Consider the following 15976-nt stretch of genomic DNA (forward strand, 5'->3'; position numbering starts at 1 on the left):
CTTTTTTTTTTGAGAGGCATTACCAAAGAATAAATAGTAAATGGTGCATTGCTTCAGCTTGAAATAAAGGCAGGAATCAGTTTTTCAGCATCTTTTTGATTTATAAATGGTTGTATTTTAGCAGCCCTGCGATCGGCTGGCGACCGGTACAGGGTGTACCCCGCCTCCTGCCCGTTGACAGCCGAGATAGGCTCCGGCCCCCCCGCAACCCCGAAAGGGATAAGCGGCATAGAAAATGGATGGATGGATGTATTTTAGCAATGTTTGCAGAGCGGAAAATTACATTTTTGCCCTATTAATGTGTAGCAGCACCAGGCTAATAGTAAGCCTTCAAATTTTACTTACCTCTGTAACTCTGCTAATGTTACCTTGTGATACTTTAACCATTGTAACATCTATACCAAGTGATTGTGTTTAACTTTTGCTGCTGCTGGCTAATCTCCACATGAGTTGCTATTTCAAAACCCAAGACATGACATCAGTTTTATTGTTTGCAATATTAGACATGTTGGAAATTTTTTAAACACAATGAATATGCTAACAATAACAAACACGAGCTTGCTCTTATCTGATGAATTACAAAAGCACATGTTTTGTAAAGATGTAACTTAAACTATAAAGCTGATAATGTTAAAAAATAGAGAAATACAGAGATACATATGTAGACAAAGATATATGGCTATACATATACAGTATAGCATTACAAGGGGCCAGGTGTATCATCGTAAATTGATGATCGCAAAATAAAAAAACATTATCTGATCGAAATTACAAAAATTCATGAGGTCTCCTGTAAGTTTAATCTTGAAGTTAAGGCAAAGATTGGGTTAATAAACAACTTCTCAGCTTACGGTTTAGCGAGTTCATCCAAAAAGTGATGTGAGCCAATGAGAACTTTTGGAAGTAAGGCACTGCCCAAAAGGTGAAATGCCAAATTTTTAGGGAGTCTCTCACCTGACCCTCCCCTCAAAAACTGTGAAAGACCCACCTTAAAGCCAGTGTTTGGTTTTCCCATTCAGGGATACTGTAGGAACGTGGTGGTGCAATATGGTCTACTCAATGGAAGATGACCCACTCCAAAATTTACAAATCCTACTATGGCAAAGGGATACTAGGATGCCTCTGATTGGTTTACCCTGATATTCTTATCCCAACCCTAGCCAATCATCACTTCCCATGCCTAAACTTAAACTCCTCATGCTTAACTCTAACCAATCCAACCAATGAAAGCAATGTGTAATGGCCAGTCAGAGGCAAAGTAGGGCGGGTCATCCCTTTATAATTGTAGGGTCTAATAAAGAGATATGAAGAGCTCATTCTAAGGTAATGAAAACAATTCTTATTTTCATTTTCCGGTAATTATACACTAATATAAACATTATTATGATTATTATGTTTCATTTCTGCCAATGTGTTCCCCTAAATCCCACACACTGGACCTTCAATGACTCTAAAACGAAGATTTTTTTCCATTTACGAGGGGACAGTGAAGGCAGCACCGGCCCCAGCACCTTCTCATGACTGAGGTGCTTCATTTGGCTTTGAGCCGCCTCCGCTGGGCCGGCATTAACGCGTTTTCGTACCGCTGCGTGAAGGACTGCTGTCTGTTTTTCATCAGTTAACGTTAAATTGCGAGTTTATATCAATCTCGATACATTTCCCTGCATGGGAGACGTCCAAGTTTCAAAAATGAGCAGTTTGAGGGCGTGTAAGGAGCCATTCGGTAAGTGAATGTTCATAGACTCATATGAACTGACTGTGGATGTTGGGTTGGCTGAGTCTCCTCTCTGGCTGCACTTTGTTACAGTGTTCACTGTTATTTCATTTATTGCAAACTGTTCTTCATTTCTTTTGCATTATCTTAACGAGCTTTGCAAACTATAACTTTGGAACTCCCGAATTTATGTTGTTACTCTTCTTTTTTTGTTTAGACAAGTAAAATACACATTTTACTGTACGAGATATTTTTTATTTTATTGGAATTAGCCTCGAAGGTACTGTCAGAACATTGTATATGTGTAGAAAATATCAGTTTTGAACCGTTAGTTAGGGGAAAAACAAGTGTTTCCTGGTTTACGTCTGCGACCACAACCAAGAAAGTTTCCACAACTAAAAAAAACCCTCGCTCTAGTAATGGAAAACCCGTTCTCTCTTTCCCAGTGATACTTGTTTCTCACAAAGTTAATGTCTGACCATATGTCTCATGGACAAATCGGTGCTTAGTTTGGATTCGCATGAATGCACCACGGGATATATAACAGGCCTCCCTCCATACACTGGCGTTTTTCTGTCTAATAACATGATCAGAAATATAAGACCGACATCCTGTCTGGATTCATTAATGGTTCACAAACACTGATGCTTTATAGAGTCATGAATGCGGTTGCCTGGTTGTGAAAAATCCCTCGGGCTGGTGATAATCTGTGGCATTTAGTTGATGTCTTAGAAAGATAGAGTAGAGAGCTCCTTTAAAGGACAAAACAAGTGTCATGATGTGCAAATTAAAAGATTTTACACAACCTAACAACCGTTCTGTGGTCAGAATTTTAGAAATATTGAGGTCAAAATTCCAAATTTCCCCCTAATGCATCTCAATCCACTAAAGAAGTTTTGGATTAGTCACCAAATACTTCAGTGGTATAAAGGTTTTGATGCATATCTGGAGTGTTTTTGCAGTTTTCCTTTTGTTTTTTGTTTTTTGACTACAAAACAAGATCCTATCTCCCTTTAGTTCCATTTTTGCCTCAATCCAGTCAACCACATTCACACACATCCTGTGTTGAACACAGGATAATGAACATGTGTTTATTCACATTGCGGGTTAATGGCTGTTTGTCTGCAATCTTATATGATCCAAGTATACACTGTAGTTCCTTTCAGCATTCCTAAACTGTAATTTATTGCACATCTTGAGTACATCTATAAGCTAAGCCAGTTCGGTTCAGTTCGGTTAAAAGTGTTTGTTGCAATGTTTAAAATGGAGAATTTCTTTCTAAAATTGAGAAAAGTGGAGTTAGCCCCTTATCTGTTTACATATAGTAATCCTACAGTAACTCTGTGAAAAGGTTTTAGTCATTCTATCGTACTAGACATGTTTCTGACCTTTCATGAAGGTGAGCAGTGTCAGCGCGACATAAAGCACAGCTACCAAACCAAGTCGGATAACACACTGACACATTCACACTGAGACAAAATGTGAGTTTGCACCCTCACAGTGGTACGAGTGAACCAATCAGATGTAAGATTAATCATTAAGTTATTAAATGAACTGAATGTCAGATCTTTTGAACACATCCTGGTAGGTCTATCCATGCCTCTTTAACTCTCGCTTCAGCTCCTGTTTCAGCCCACTTGACCTTTCCAGCACAGTGCCTGGAAACTGTTGAACTTAACTCTGTGCCTGCCGGTCAAAGGTCAGACTGATGTGGGTTGTGATTGTCTGGTACAAACAGAGATATGTTTGGTTTAAAGCTGATCTCTTCATTGAAACTTGAAGCTTTAGATCTGTTTGTCCAAATGACACAAAAACATACTTTCTCATTGTTTCTAGCGATGCAGGTAGTTTTGGACTTATTTTTCTAGGTGTAGAGAAACCTGTTTGTGGCCTGTCCAGTAGTGTGCAGGTTTTACACAGCAACATCTTTCTCTGCCTACTCTGATTTCATAGGGAGTATTTTTTTTGGTCGGAAGTAGTTCTAGTTCACACCTTGATCTGAGGATTAGAGTAACAAGGACGGGAATGTTGCTAAAACAGAAAGAAAAATGTAAAAATGACTATAGTTTTAGGGGGAATTACATGCTGGAACTATTTCTCAACTAATAACCGTTTTATCCATCTGCCCAACACTTCTGAGCAACATCTGTGACTGTTTTGACTGACAACCTCACTGTTACAGCCAGCTGTGCACAGTCACTGCACCCAGCAACAGTTTATCAAACGATAGTTTCAGCGTCTAACTCCACCTAAAACCACAAATAGTCATTTTTAAGTTTCTCTTTGTGTGCAGTTTGGTTGGCAGTGTGGTTTTTGCAGACTGTTTTTGTGTGACTCGGGGATCGGGGAGAAACATTTACTTTTGATTGGGTGGCATGTTATTAAAGAGGTAGTGTAAGCATTAGTATACCAGTCTAATGCAGCTGAGGCACACACACACACACACACACACACACACACACACACACACACACACACACACACACACACACACACACACACACACACACACAAACAGTGAAAGAGACACACTTACCACCCACTTTAAGCTGTGTTACACATGCAGCAGGGAGTTTGTATAAGGCGTGTGTATATAGCTGCTGTCAGTCTAGACCGGCTCGCGTATTGACACACCATTCACCTCCATTCATGTGTGGAAACAAACTCACGATTAAGCAAACGGCCCACTACACAAGCTGCTTAGAAACTGTGCTTTATCCTTTCATAGGAGACATGGGTGGTCAAAATGGAGAAAAGCTGGGTTCACCTGTGTGGAATTATGGCCCTAAGCAATGTATTATGATGTGGTTTATATTTCATCTCTTGAACTTTATCCGGAGCGTGCAGTTACATGCCCCTGCATTCCCAAAGAGGGAGAAACAATGCTCAACTGATCTGGGGTTCGACTTAAACTTGATAATTGGGTGACTGGCTGTAAGTCCTAATGTTTAATGCACTACATTAAGAGGGGAATACCACCCATATACAGCATAGTTGCTGGTAGTTCTGCAAGTTCAAGCATATTAACTAGAAATGTGATGATGCTATTTATATGGTACTGCTATCGCCAGCTTGGACAGTTTTTGAAAACTTTTTTTTTGGTGTGTTCAAGGACTTTTCAGATTAGAGAGTCTGCTGCTCTTCTACTGCAAGTATTTTACACAGCCAGATTTCTTGCCTGGGGTGTGATCTGCTGAGATAGTATGGTGAATTGTTGGTCCAGTGTTGAGATCTCAAACAGCGAGTTCATTGATCAATTTCTCAATCGACAGGAAATTAAGTAGCAACTATTTTTAGTAAGTAGTAAGCAATTTTTCAAGGTACAATGCCAACTGTTTCAGCTTCCCAAAATTTACTGATATTCTTTGTCTTATATGTTTGTAAAGTGAATATCTTTGGGTTTTGGCATGTTGTTCAGACAATACACCTTGGGCTCACCTTGGGCTCCAATAGAGGCCATTTTTCACTTTTTTACAGCCATTTTTTACTTTTTTCTGATATTTTACAGACCAAACAATTAATCTATTAATATAGAAAATAACTGACAGATTATTGACTATTATAAATATTAGTTAGTTGCAGCCTTTAAGGTTTACCTTTGTTTCTCTACCATTAACTACAATCACTGTTTTGACCTGATTCATTGTGAGGGGAAATTTTAGGTAACTGAAGTCCGACATTCTGTTTTCGAAGTAGGAAAAGGGACTTATGTTATCCAGAGCAGTGTCCCTCGGCATTATGTCTACTTGGGACTATTTTGCACCTCATGATTTAACTCCAGAAGCAGCATGCCCTTTATGTCATGAGGTAGAAAGTAAGAGTGTGGAGGTTACGGTGGTGGATATGCATGTAGCACGCTCCACTGTCATACAGGAGACAGGATTCATGTCTTGTTGCAATTTTCAATTAACATTAGCCTTTTATTATACCCACAGTCTTTCTCTAATGCCATAAGGCTAATGTCTTCCTCTGTTGAGGAGTGCTTATCATGCACTCATGCACAGTAGAGTTGGGCGGTATCCAAATTTTGATACCGTCAAACCTTCCCCACATCTTCCCAGGGTATACGGTATTAGTGTGACTAATTAAAAATCACTTTGCAGGGCAGCGACATGCGCACAGTTCAGATGGTCCATGCTCACGCTAGGAAGCACCAATCCTAACTTGTAGCATACCAGAATGACGGGGAGAAACTCAACTAAAAGCCTCTACCAAGCATTGCCACCCAAACGAAACATAATTCATACCCCAAGAAATTATATGTGCATGTAACGAAAACACGAAAATAGCGCACGTCAACGGTACCACATCTGCTGATTTCACCACTTCATGCAAACCACAAAAGCCCAGTATCATATGAAAGCAGAGAGTCACGAAGATGTCTGCCTCCTCACTGTGCAACAAAAACTCGGTGAGCTAGCAGCCAAAGAGTAGCAGAAAAAAACCTTTGCTAAATCATACAGTATGTCTTACCTTTGCTGTTTTGTGGTTAAAAGTTATATTCCAGCTCGAAAAAACGTTGCTATTGTCTCCTCCTATGACTCTGTGTTAGTTTGAGACCAATCACGAAGGTCCTGCTTGTTTACATAAAGAGGAGGGGGTTTCTAGAGTGGAGGGAGCGCTCTTCATGCAATAACCTATCTCTGGGGTTACTTCCTTCTGGATCGTCATTGGTGTTTCTATGGTGAATGTGGGTGGGTCGCTGAGCTATTGACCGGCGTAACCACGCAGTTAGTTTCACCGCTCCGTCTCATGAAGGAGCAGAGCGCTCACAGAGGACTCTCGAGTGGACTTCATTTTTGTTATGACGATGCTACAATTATGTTAGGCCCCTATAGACCTTTTTTTTTTTAATGACAGTAATGAAACTGATAACGTTACTATTTTTAGATACCGCGGGATTCCTTATTACCGGATTACCGCCCAACCATAATGCACAGTGTTGCACATCAATCTGTCTAACTTTCATCTAACTATGAGTGGGGAGTTAAAACCACCTTGCAACTTGACAGAGGCTCCACTGTAAGTGAATGGATCATGTGCTTAATGCTGGCAGGAAAACATTTGGCAGTGTCCTCTGTGTATGACTTGGTCCAAGAAGTAAATACAAGCAATCCAGATTGTTCCTCCAACATCAACAAGATGATTAAATTGTCTCCTACGCTGCCTTTGAGCAGTGCAACACGTGAGAGGAGATTCTCACATGTCAGCACAATAAAAACCAAGTTCAGGTTGAACCAGAGGACAGTGAGGGAGACAGTAGTCAGGATGAAACAAAATGGAAATGAAATAAGTGTGTAGTTTTATTGATTCCACAATCTTTGCTTTCTAGAAATAAACTAAAAGCAACATGGAGGCGAAGTGCAACATGTCACCATTTCCTGGTAGTCTTGTGTGGGCTGGTCTACAGAAGCTGTGATGAAGGGTATTTACCTTTCTTTTCCCCTCTAATGGATTACACTGTCTGACACATCCTGTGGACCGTGGCTGTTTAAAAATGACAACATTTAATTCCATAACGAGAAATCCACTGTCACTACAAGACATGACATTTGAAGTGCACATAATAGCTAACACACTGAAAAAATACCACTTTGACGTGTTAGACCTTCAGTATATGGTGGATTGAGTTCACACTTCTCTAATTTTGTAAGGCTTATGATAATATGCTGTAATGTTTTTGCGGTCATAAACATGTGAAGAGGCATTGTAATATGTACATGTCCCTCCATATATTCAGTTCAGTGTGTTGTGACAAGTACTCATGTATGTGGGAAGGCTTGTCGGAGTTACTGATGACCGAAAACTTAAAATTTGTTCGATTGTTCATTTATCAATTTACCCTTTAATTACTGTATTTAGAACAGGTTGCAAATCAGCTTTTCAAAGATCAACATTTGCGCTAGGAATTGTCTATTCTTCAGCTACTGAGCTATGACTATTTCCTGTCTGTGCACGTGGATGCATTTGATTATCAAATGCAAGAAGTCACTGCTTTGGGAGATGCAGCAGATTGTACAAGAAAATGTATTTTGTTTTTGACTAAATCAGCTCAGGGGTCTCCAATGTGCAGTTAACATGTTTACTGTCACATACTGCAGCTTAACATGAGACAGTAAAATCTTTACCTATGTGCCCTTATAGCTGCAGTAGGTAAGATGGAGAGGAGAGCAGACAAGTTCCACGTCACTCCCCCTCCCTCTCCGCTGCACTCATCCCTGCCTCCAAGCCCCTCCTCCCTGCGGCGTCTGCGTGGCTGCCGTGACAACCAGTAATGTTAGCCTTAGCATCAGAAACAAGCTAACTCTGCCCAGTCGCTACATCACAGTCACTAACATACCGTACGCACAGTGGAGTGTTACTGTAACAATCACCATATTAGCTTTATGGTTATTTGTTGTCTTAGCCGTATGTGCTGTTATTGGCAGCGGCGGTATGGGCAGTTTCTCCTTGACGGTTGGCTGTTGCTCACTAGCCTCCAGACGCCGCTCACAGAGCTGATTGGATGTTTTGTGTCAGGCTTGGTGGATTCTTGCAAATGGCAGAAGGAGCAATAGGTGGGACCAACGGAGCCATTTTTTTTTCACAAATTACATGTTTCATGTACTGCTGTCTTTTAGCAAATATGACAAAAAATGACTTTACTACAAGTTAACTACTCCAGCTTTAAAATGTTGAGCAAGTAAATGTCCAGATGCATAGCTCAGATGCTGAAGAGTGTTTCATTTCTGCCAGGGAAAATCAAATGGAATCAAATGACTTAATGTCATCCATTTTTTTTATGCCACATTGGGGTGTGCCACATCATATGGTCCACAATAATACCAGTATAATTTAATATGATGACAAACGTATTTCAGCACCTCAAGCAGGAGGAGCTGAAATAAGTCAAATAACAAAGAAAGCTCAACAGCTATTGTGAGTTCTACATGAAGCAGATGAGCCGCATTGGCTCAGCTTGGCATCAGCACATCTTTGGCAAGTGGCACTCTGTATTTTGTCACATTGTCAAGAATATCATTATCACAGAAATACCCTGAAATATTGTAATGTTATTTTAGGGCCATATCACCCAGCCCTACTGGAGGGTATTTCTGCATGTATTTGTCTCAAAACATTTTCTTCATATTCATCCAACAAAACAAATTTCTTTTTCTTAGTCCACCTTTGCTCTTTTTTCCGTCATCAGACATTTGGCATATATTGCACAATACAGAAACATCAACAACTACAGTTTGAAGGATAAGACTTGTGTTATCCTATATTTTTCACAGTGTCAACAAATGAAGATGATGAAAGTAACTCAGATCTCCAAGCCTATCGGTTCCTCCCAAAGACGTCTTTTCTTTACTTGAACTTTTTATCGATTTTCCCAACAAATGAAATAGGCTTCCAGCATATTTACTTACGTAAAACCCCAGGTCCTCATGTAAGGAAAAAAGACAAAGAGTAAAATGTCAAATAAAATACACAATATATATCCAATATTTAAAATAACTACAAGAAACATGCACTGTTTATGTTGCTTCTGGCGTATGTCGTAACACTCTGGGGAACCTGACCAAAGTCATCTTGAGAAACATGTCTTGAATGTTGAACACTTTCCTACATACATTTATTCGTACATTTGTTGGGAACTTTTTTCATTAATCCATATTTGGTGCTCCAGAGAGTATTTGGGGGCAGCAGGACAATGTGTGGGATTGAGTCCAGATAAATGACATGGACTGATGTATGTTCATTATAATGAATGAACATGTCATCCAGTGCAACATTGTGCCTCATTAATGTGTTTTTAGTTTTTGGACAACAGTGGAGCTCTATGACTCAAACAAATAGTGTTATGTCTATATAATGTATCAAGCTTTAATACACACACCATACACAATACAGGATACGTTCATTGTTTGTCCTGTGTGTAGGATTTAGTGCCACCTAGCACTGAGGTTGAAGTCAGACCTCTGGAACAACTGACGATAACAAAACAACATTTAGTCAATGAATTAACATCCATCTCTTGTGGTTGAGCCAGCATGACACCAAGGCAGACTCAGATAGTTAGTCCTTATTTATGTCTCAGACATATTCTTACAACTACATTTACACCAGTTATTGTGTCCCAGAGAAAAGGAAACACGCAACAACACGCAACACACTGCAGCATTAATGTCGCCATGACAACAAAATCCATAATAATAGCTAGATACTGAAATAGAAAATGCTCTCAGACCTCCACTGAGGAGGCAGTCTGTGCTCAGTATCCACTTCTGTGGAATTGCTGAGCTATTAATTATGTTCTTCTTTCAAAACAAAACCCATAGTTCAACAACCAATGAACAAGTCCTTATCTCAACAAAAATACTCAGCTTGAAACTCAAAAAAACAGTTAAGGCCAACCAAATTAACCAAAACTGACACTTCTGGGGTTGACTAGACAAGTTGTGTGATTCTCCAACAACTCTGGAGTTGCGTTGTTTCGTCCAGCCGGTGTGCTGCTGTCAGCTCCAGTAAATGGCCAACCTGGGAGCGAAGTGGTTTGATGGTGAGTCCACTAGCAGAGAGGATGGATGTGGAGAATAATCTGATTCCATAGAACAGATGACCAATGAATTGCAGATTTTTTGGCTCAAATGGACTGGACATCTTCCACCTCTGAATAATGTTAAGTGTGTGCATTTTATGAATTTATTTTAACGATCACAAAGTTGTGGGCTGGGACCAGACATTCGGTCCAGATGTGGGCCAAGGTCTGGACTTTGAGAAGCCCTGCTGTATATAATAATTTGATCATTGCGCCAGAATCTAAATGTCATTTAAAGTCAGGCTGACATGAGTGTTTTACAAAGCCTTAGGCCGACATACAGGCTTGTTATACTGTCCGTGAACTACACACAACTGCTCTCTCTCAAGTGAACAGCACCTTGAAAGCTGTATGTAGGAACTGCCTGCTTACACCTGATCACTTAATCCTATTTCTAGTTTCCCATGCAAATTAAAGTTTGATCGTCACAGAGTGTAACCCAAGAAAGGGCAAAGCACTTCTTTATTTGGAGCCCTTTAGACACAATGGCTTCACAGTGATGTAGTCGGATGAAGGCCCACGTAGCCCTGTCCAGGTATTTTCTAGAGCTGAAAAGTTGCCTTTGTGCTGCTCTCCAACTCATCCGTGAATGTACCTGTTCAAAATATTCCTTATCAGTACAGGAGGCATTTGATTTAAGAGTTCATGTTGGTGCTGAACAGTATTTTCATTGTTTCTGCGAAGCTTTCATGCATCACAAGCTGGTTTCCTTTACGCAGGAATGATGTGAGGGTAAACACACCTAAGCTCACACTTTTTTATTTGATAATGTATCTTAAATGAAAGGGGCGTGACAGAAGTAATGCTACGAAAGTCTTCCTGTCCTTGAAAATCACAGTTTACCTCACTGAAATGATCATGATGTGTCATTACTACCCAGTTTTATTGTCTACATTAACATGTCCAAACTACCTCATACTCACCTACCAGAATATACTTGTTGGCAGGAGGATGTGGCTTTTCTGTGCATCTCAGCATTTGATGGTGGTAATTTCTAAAAGTGGGTGAAATGAGTAGGGATGGCAGCATATATTCACAGTATTGAAACCTCTTGTTTTTTGTTTTTTTTTGTAACAGACAGAAGCATCTCTGAACCTGTGGAGGACACAGACACCACCAGCTTTGTGGCAGAATTTGTGAGGACCTTTTCTTTATTCTTTCCTCCAGTCACGTGTTTATTTAACCTTCTCATTGTCTTGACTTGTCTTCTCTCCAGTTTGCTTTGTGCTGATGTCTCATTGTTCTTCCTTAGAAAGCACAGTCTTACAGTAATCTGCTAAGAAATGTACCATAGCTGAACACACTGTGCTGCGATTGCTAGCGCCTGAGGGCTCATGGAAGAACAGGTTGTAGCAGGCTGTTCTTTGCACACAAGAATTATTTTCCTCCACACATACAGACTACATCTTGAATGCTGCCTCAATCTGATGAACTGACTGAATATGAAGATGCCAAGAACAGGGTTTACAGTGCATACAAACTTGTGTTTTCCAAGTTTATTCGTTTTACTTTCTAATATGTTCTTGCCTGCCCTCTGTCTCTCTCACAGTCCTTGGAGGCCAATTATCCAGTGCAGGTGACAGATCCCCATGGTAAATATGGGAGAGAAATAACACAATGGTCCATTTCCAAAGCACATATGGATATACTCTTCCTATGAGCGCTCATACATTACAGAAATTCTCAAATAAAAGCTGGTATTTTAATGCAGATAAAGGGGTGGGTTTATGTGTACTTGGACTATAACTGCACAGTAAGAGCATGGTAAATTCTAAGTCCATCAGTACATTTGTCTATCTATCTTTCTATCTGGAAGGCTATTAATTTGAAACATTTGTGCAGGAAGTGTTGAGCTTCGTTGACAGCGATCAAAAAATGGCAAAAATTACTACCAGTGCTACCAGTGTTACAGCAGTCAGGTCACATAAATGGCAAAATCAAACAAGGTAGGTCAGAGATGAGAAACAGTAAAAATAAATAAATAAAAATAAGTATGACATGAACTGATGGAATCAAATGGAACATGGTAAATTCTGAATAAAGGTCTGTCTCTCAGCCTGCACCAAATAAAACCTGGCTCTGGCTATTGAAGTAAATTTAGACCAGGCCTCTATTTGAGAATTTATGTTACATACATTTTGAACTGCCCTTTGAACTGCCTTCAGTGATAAATGAATTCCTACTGTGGTTTTTAAGACAGTACACTAATTATAGTAATGTGTGTCCAGCAGATGCTGTAACGCTGCACCTGAGCTCCATGCCATCTGGATACCTGAGGCCGTCTTCAGACAGAATAAGACAGGTCAGTATTACCACCTTGGATGCATATGCATGTGATGCATGCCATCTAATCTTTCTTTGTCTCTGTATGTTTTAGACAAGCCAAGTAGTTCAATGCTTCTGAAGATTTAACACCAAACTGTTCCACGTGTTGCGAGCACTGCACAGTAACTCACACAAACATGTAATATATGCATCAGTAGAATTGTAGACTCCTATTTTAAAAAAGAATCCCGTATTGTGAAGTTCATCAGCATACATCTGAAATCTTACAGATGCAGTGTCTCCCAACCTTCAAAGTAGTCCACCAATGTAAAAGTTGGAAATTTAGCATACTGACTCAGAAATGTCACTTTTACAACAACATTTATCTAAAGTTCGCTAAAGTTAGCTAACATTACCATTAGCTTCGGTCATACCGGACCAAGTAAGACTATCAGATAAACCCCTCTGTGCGTTTAGTTCAGCAAGTGTGTGTTTTATTGCTGAGGTGACTGTAACAGGATATGAGTTGACAAGAGTCACCAAACGGACTGAATAATAACAGTTATCAGTGTCCATCTAAATAAAATGTTCCACATAATTTTAATGCTTAATTAATCATTTCTAGTATTTTAATACCAAATGTAGAAAACTGGTGGAAGCAAACACTGTTCATAATTAGGCTGTGAACATACAGGATGTGATTTAGTTCCTCTGAACCAGAGGGTGCAGCTGTGAATATTTCTAATAAGAGAGCAGGAACATAGGCAGAAAGTGTGGTAATGTTATTCTCTGCCATGCAGCTTTCTAAAAGATGGCTTTGTTGAAAAGAAACAAACAGCGAAAGGTAGCAGTGAGAACTGAAAGGGAATGTGTCCATTCCAGCCTGTCTAATCATCACTGGTAAAATGTGTACATCCCTCCAGGGGTAGTTTCTTGATTCTCTGTCTGGCCTTGATGTACTGTAGCGTGCAGCACAGCATTTGTTGAGACATGTTTAACTTGCAGAAGCCAGTGAAAATGCATCATGTCCACAGTTTTAGGCACGTAACTTGCATAAGAGGTGACATAGACCTAACACATCTGAACTATTGGACAAAAAAAAGGAGAAAGGCACAGCTGTATTTGAAAATATGTTCAGTATAATGTGACCGCCTTCCACTGTAGATGGTAAAATGAGCATGATGTCAACACAGAAAAGCAACTGATTTGTATCTGATCTTGAATGTTTGTGAACTTCTGAAAATGTAACCAACAAACCACTTAGTTTTGTGGAGCTATCTGGTGAATTCTGCAGTGTTTTTAACTTCACAGGAAGTTTACAGCAATGGTAAATGGCAAATGGAATGCATTTATATAGCGCTGTTTTAACAGCCAAAGCACTTTACAATATTGCCTCTCATTCACACACTCACACACAGATGGTGGCGGAGCAACTGTGGGTTCAGTGTCGTGGTCAAGAACACTTTAAACCCTGGCATTAATGCACCACCAGCCACCCATCTATCCATGTTATTTTGAGGGCTGACAGTTAACAGCCTTGCCTTGATGTGTTATGTACCACTGGGTTGGATTTGAGAAGGAAGGTTCTAACAATAGATGGTGAATGGAGTGAAAGACCTCAGTTTAAAGTGTGAAAGGAGAATGGTGACTGTTTCTAATGTCGCCATATTGCAGGCATGTTTGCAAATGAGTCTGGGCATTTGAATGAAAATTACCACACCAGATGTGATGTAACAAATTATAATCAGTCATGTTTTTCTGTGTTGTAGCCAGTTGAAGATGTTGAAGAATGCACCTGTCCAACATCTATTTCACCAGGTAGGAAAATCCCTAAATCTTTCTGCTTGAAAATTGAATTTATGTTTGGTGGATTGTTAACAAAAATGTTGTGTCATCAGCATTATTCAGGCAAAGAAATTGCATTTTGAGAACAACTTTTTCCTTTGATAGTTGACAGTAGAGACAGATGAGAGTAGGGAGAGGGGGGAGTTGGTATGCCCCTTAGACTACCAGACAATAAGCACACCCAATCTGGTCATACTGTTGGATTTCTCCCAGGCGGCACATAGTCCAAGAAACTGAAGAAATCATTGAAAATAATAATCAAACTTGTATTTATTAAATTTACATTTTATGTCAATATATTGTAATTTTGCAATGTACATATACAAACATACACTTTTTCAATGATCTCCACCTTTTTTGCCCATCTCTGAGCTCAGACTGCCCTAAAGAACTGCAGCTACTAAACAGCCCCTGTGAAAAGTGCTGCTGCCCTGCACCTCCTCCAAAGATCAGTGACCTCATGAATGACAAAGATCTCCTGGACTTACTGCGGCTCAAACTGGATCCAAACCACTGCACCATCAAAAACTGGAAGAACTTTGCAAGTCGCTGGGGGATGAGTTATGATGAACTGACTCTGCTGGAGCACCGGACGCAGGGCTCCTTGTCCCACAGCCCCACCCAGGAGTTCCTGCTTCGCTACAACCAGAAGACGGTCACTGAGCTCACCGAACTTTGCCGCATCTACCAGCGCATTGATGTGCTGCGACTGCTGCAGAGCTGGATAGAGAAAGACTGGCCATCACGCTGGCAACAGACTCTTTAACCAGTTTTTGTATATTTATCCCATCTCTCTTTTTTCTTCTGTCAGGGTTGTACTTGGTAAGGATTTCTTCTTCATGAGCTTGGATACAGTTTACCAAAGTTTTATCATTAGTATCTAGTCAAGCGATCTTCAGAAAAAGATAAAACAATGACCAACATGTGAAAACATCCTGCAGAAAACGTCAGCATCATTGGGTGCTTCAGCTACCATGGGATCTTACAGACAGTCCTGCACTTATGTGAATTACTACTGATTAATAGTTTAGCTCACAGGGCACCATGACTCTAGTGATAGCTATGTGACTATTTCTGAAGGCCACTCTGTCTGTTGGTCTGTCAGTTGGTCCATCACTTTGGTCCACTGAAACATCTCAACAGTTGTTGGATAGATTGCCCTGTAATGTTGTACAGACATTCATGATACATGGTCCTCAGAGGATAAATCATATGACTTTGGTGAGCCTATGAATTTGCCTCGACCAACACATCAAAGTTTCCACTCATCCAGTGAAATATCTCAACATCTATTTGGCAAATTGGAACAAATTCTTTGACAGACATTCCCAGATGAAGTGTTCTAATGAATGGTGACCCCCTGACTCTTCCACTAGCACATGAATGAGGTTCACGTTTGTGGGTTTTGAGTAAAATGTCTCAACAACTATTAGATGGATTGCCAAGAAATTTGGTATAGATGTGAATTTTATGCTCAGGATGAATTGCAATAAACTTGATGATCCCCTCACTTTTTCTTTGCACCATCATTAGGTCAAAATTAAAATTTGTTCAATACCTGAAAAAATGAT

The 15976-nt window shown here is 40.0% G+C and overlaps 1 protein-coding gene across 2 annotated transcripts; it reads left to right on the top strand.

Annotated features, from left to right (window-relative positions):
• Positions 1 to 1559: 1559 nt before the first annotated feature.
• edaradd (EDAR-associated death domain) lies at positions 1560 to 15535 on the top strand. Of its 2 annotated transcripts, none has more exons than XM_070978017.1 (6): positions 1560 to 1723; positions 11373 to 11431; positions 11845 to 11887; positions 12524 to 12597; positions 14330 to 14378; positions 14783 to 15535. In XM_070978017.1, exons 1-6 carry the CDS (start codon positions 1666 to 1668, stop codon positions 15169 to 15171), a joined length of 672 nt encoding a protein of 223 aa, XP_070834118.1. In that variant the 5' UTR covers positions 1560 to 1665; the 3' UTR covers positions 15172 to 15535. The 2 variants fall into 2 exon arrangements, with proteins under 2 accessions (XP_070834118.1, XP_070834119.1); XM_070978018.1 differs by having other exon boundaries at positions 12527 to 12597.
• The last annotated feature ends 441 nt before the right edge of the window (positions 15536 to 15976 follow it).

Source organism: Chaetodon trifascialis, chromosome 13 (assembly GCF_039877785.1).
Source record: "Chaetodon trifascialis isolate fChaTrf1 chromosome 13, fChaTrf1.hap1, whole genome shotgun sequence".
NCBI classification, from domain to species: Eukaryota; Metazoa; Chordata; class Actinopteri; order Chaetodontiformes; family Chaetodontidae; genus Chaetodon; species Chaetodon trifascialis.

Bases quoted from the DNA above. Each gene is read 5' to 3' on its own strand.
- edaradd (XM_070978017.1), top strand. From the start codon at position 1,666: ATGGGAGACGTCCAAGTTTCAAAAATGAGCAGTTTGAGGGCGTGTAAG. The intron at 1,724-11,372 runs GTAAGTGAATGT...TTTTTGTAACAG, and splicing joins GGCGTGTAAGGAGCCATTCG to ACAGAAGCATCTCTGAACCT. The intron at 14,379-14,782 runs GTAGGAAAATCC...CTCTGAGCTCAG, and splicing joins TCCAACATCTATTTCACCAG to ACTGCCCTAAAGAACTGCAG.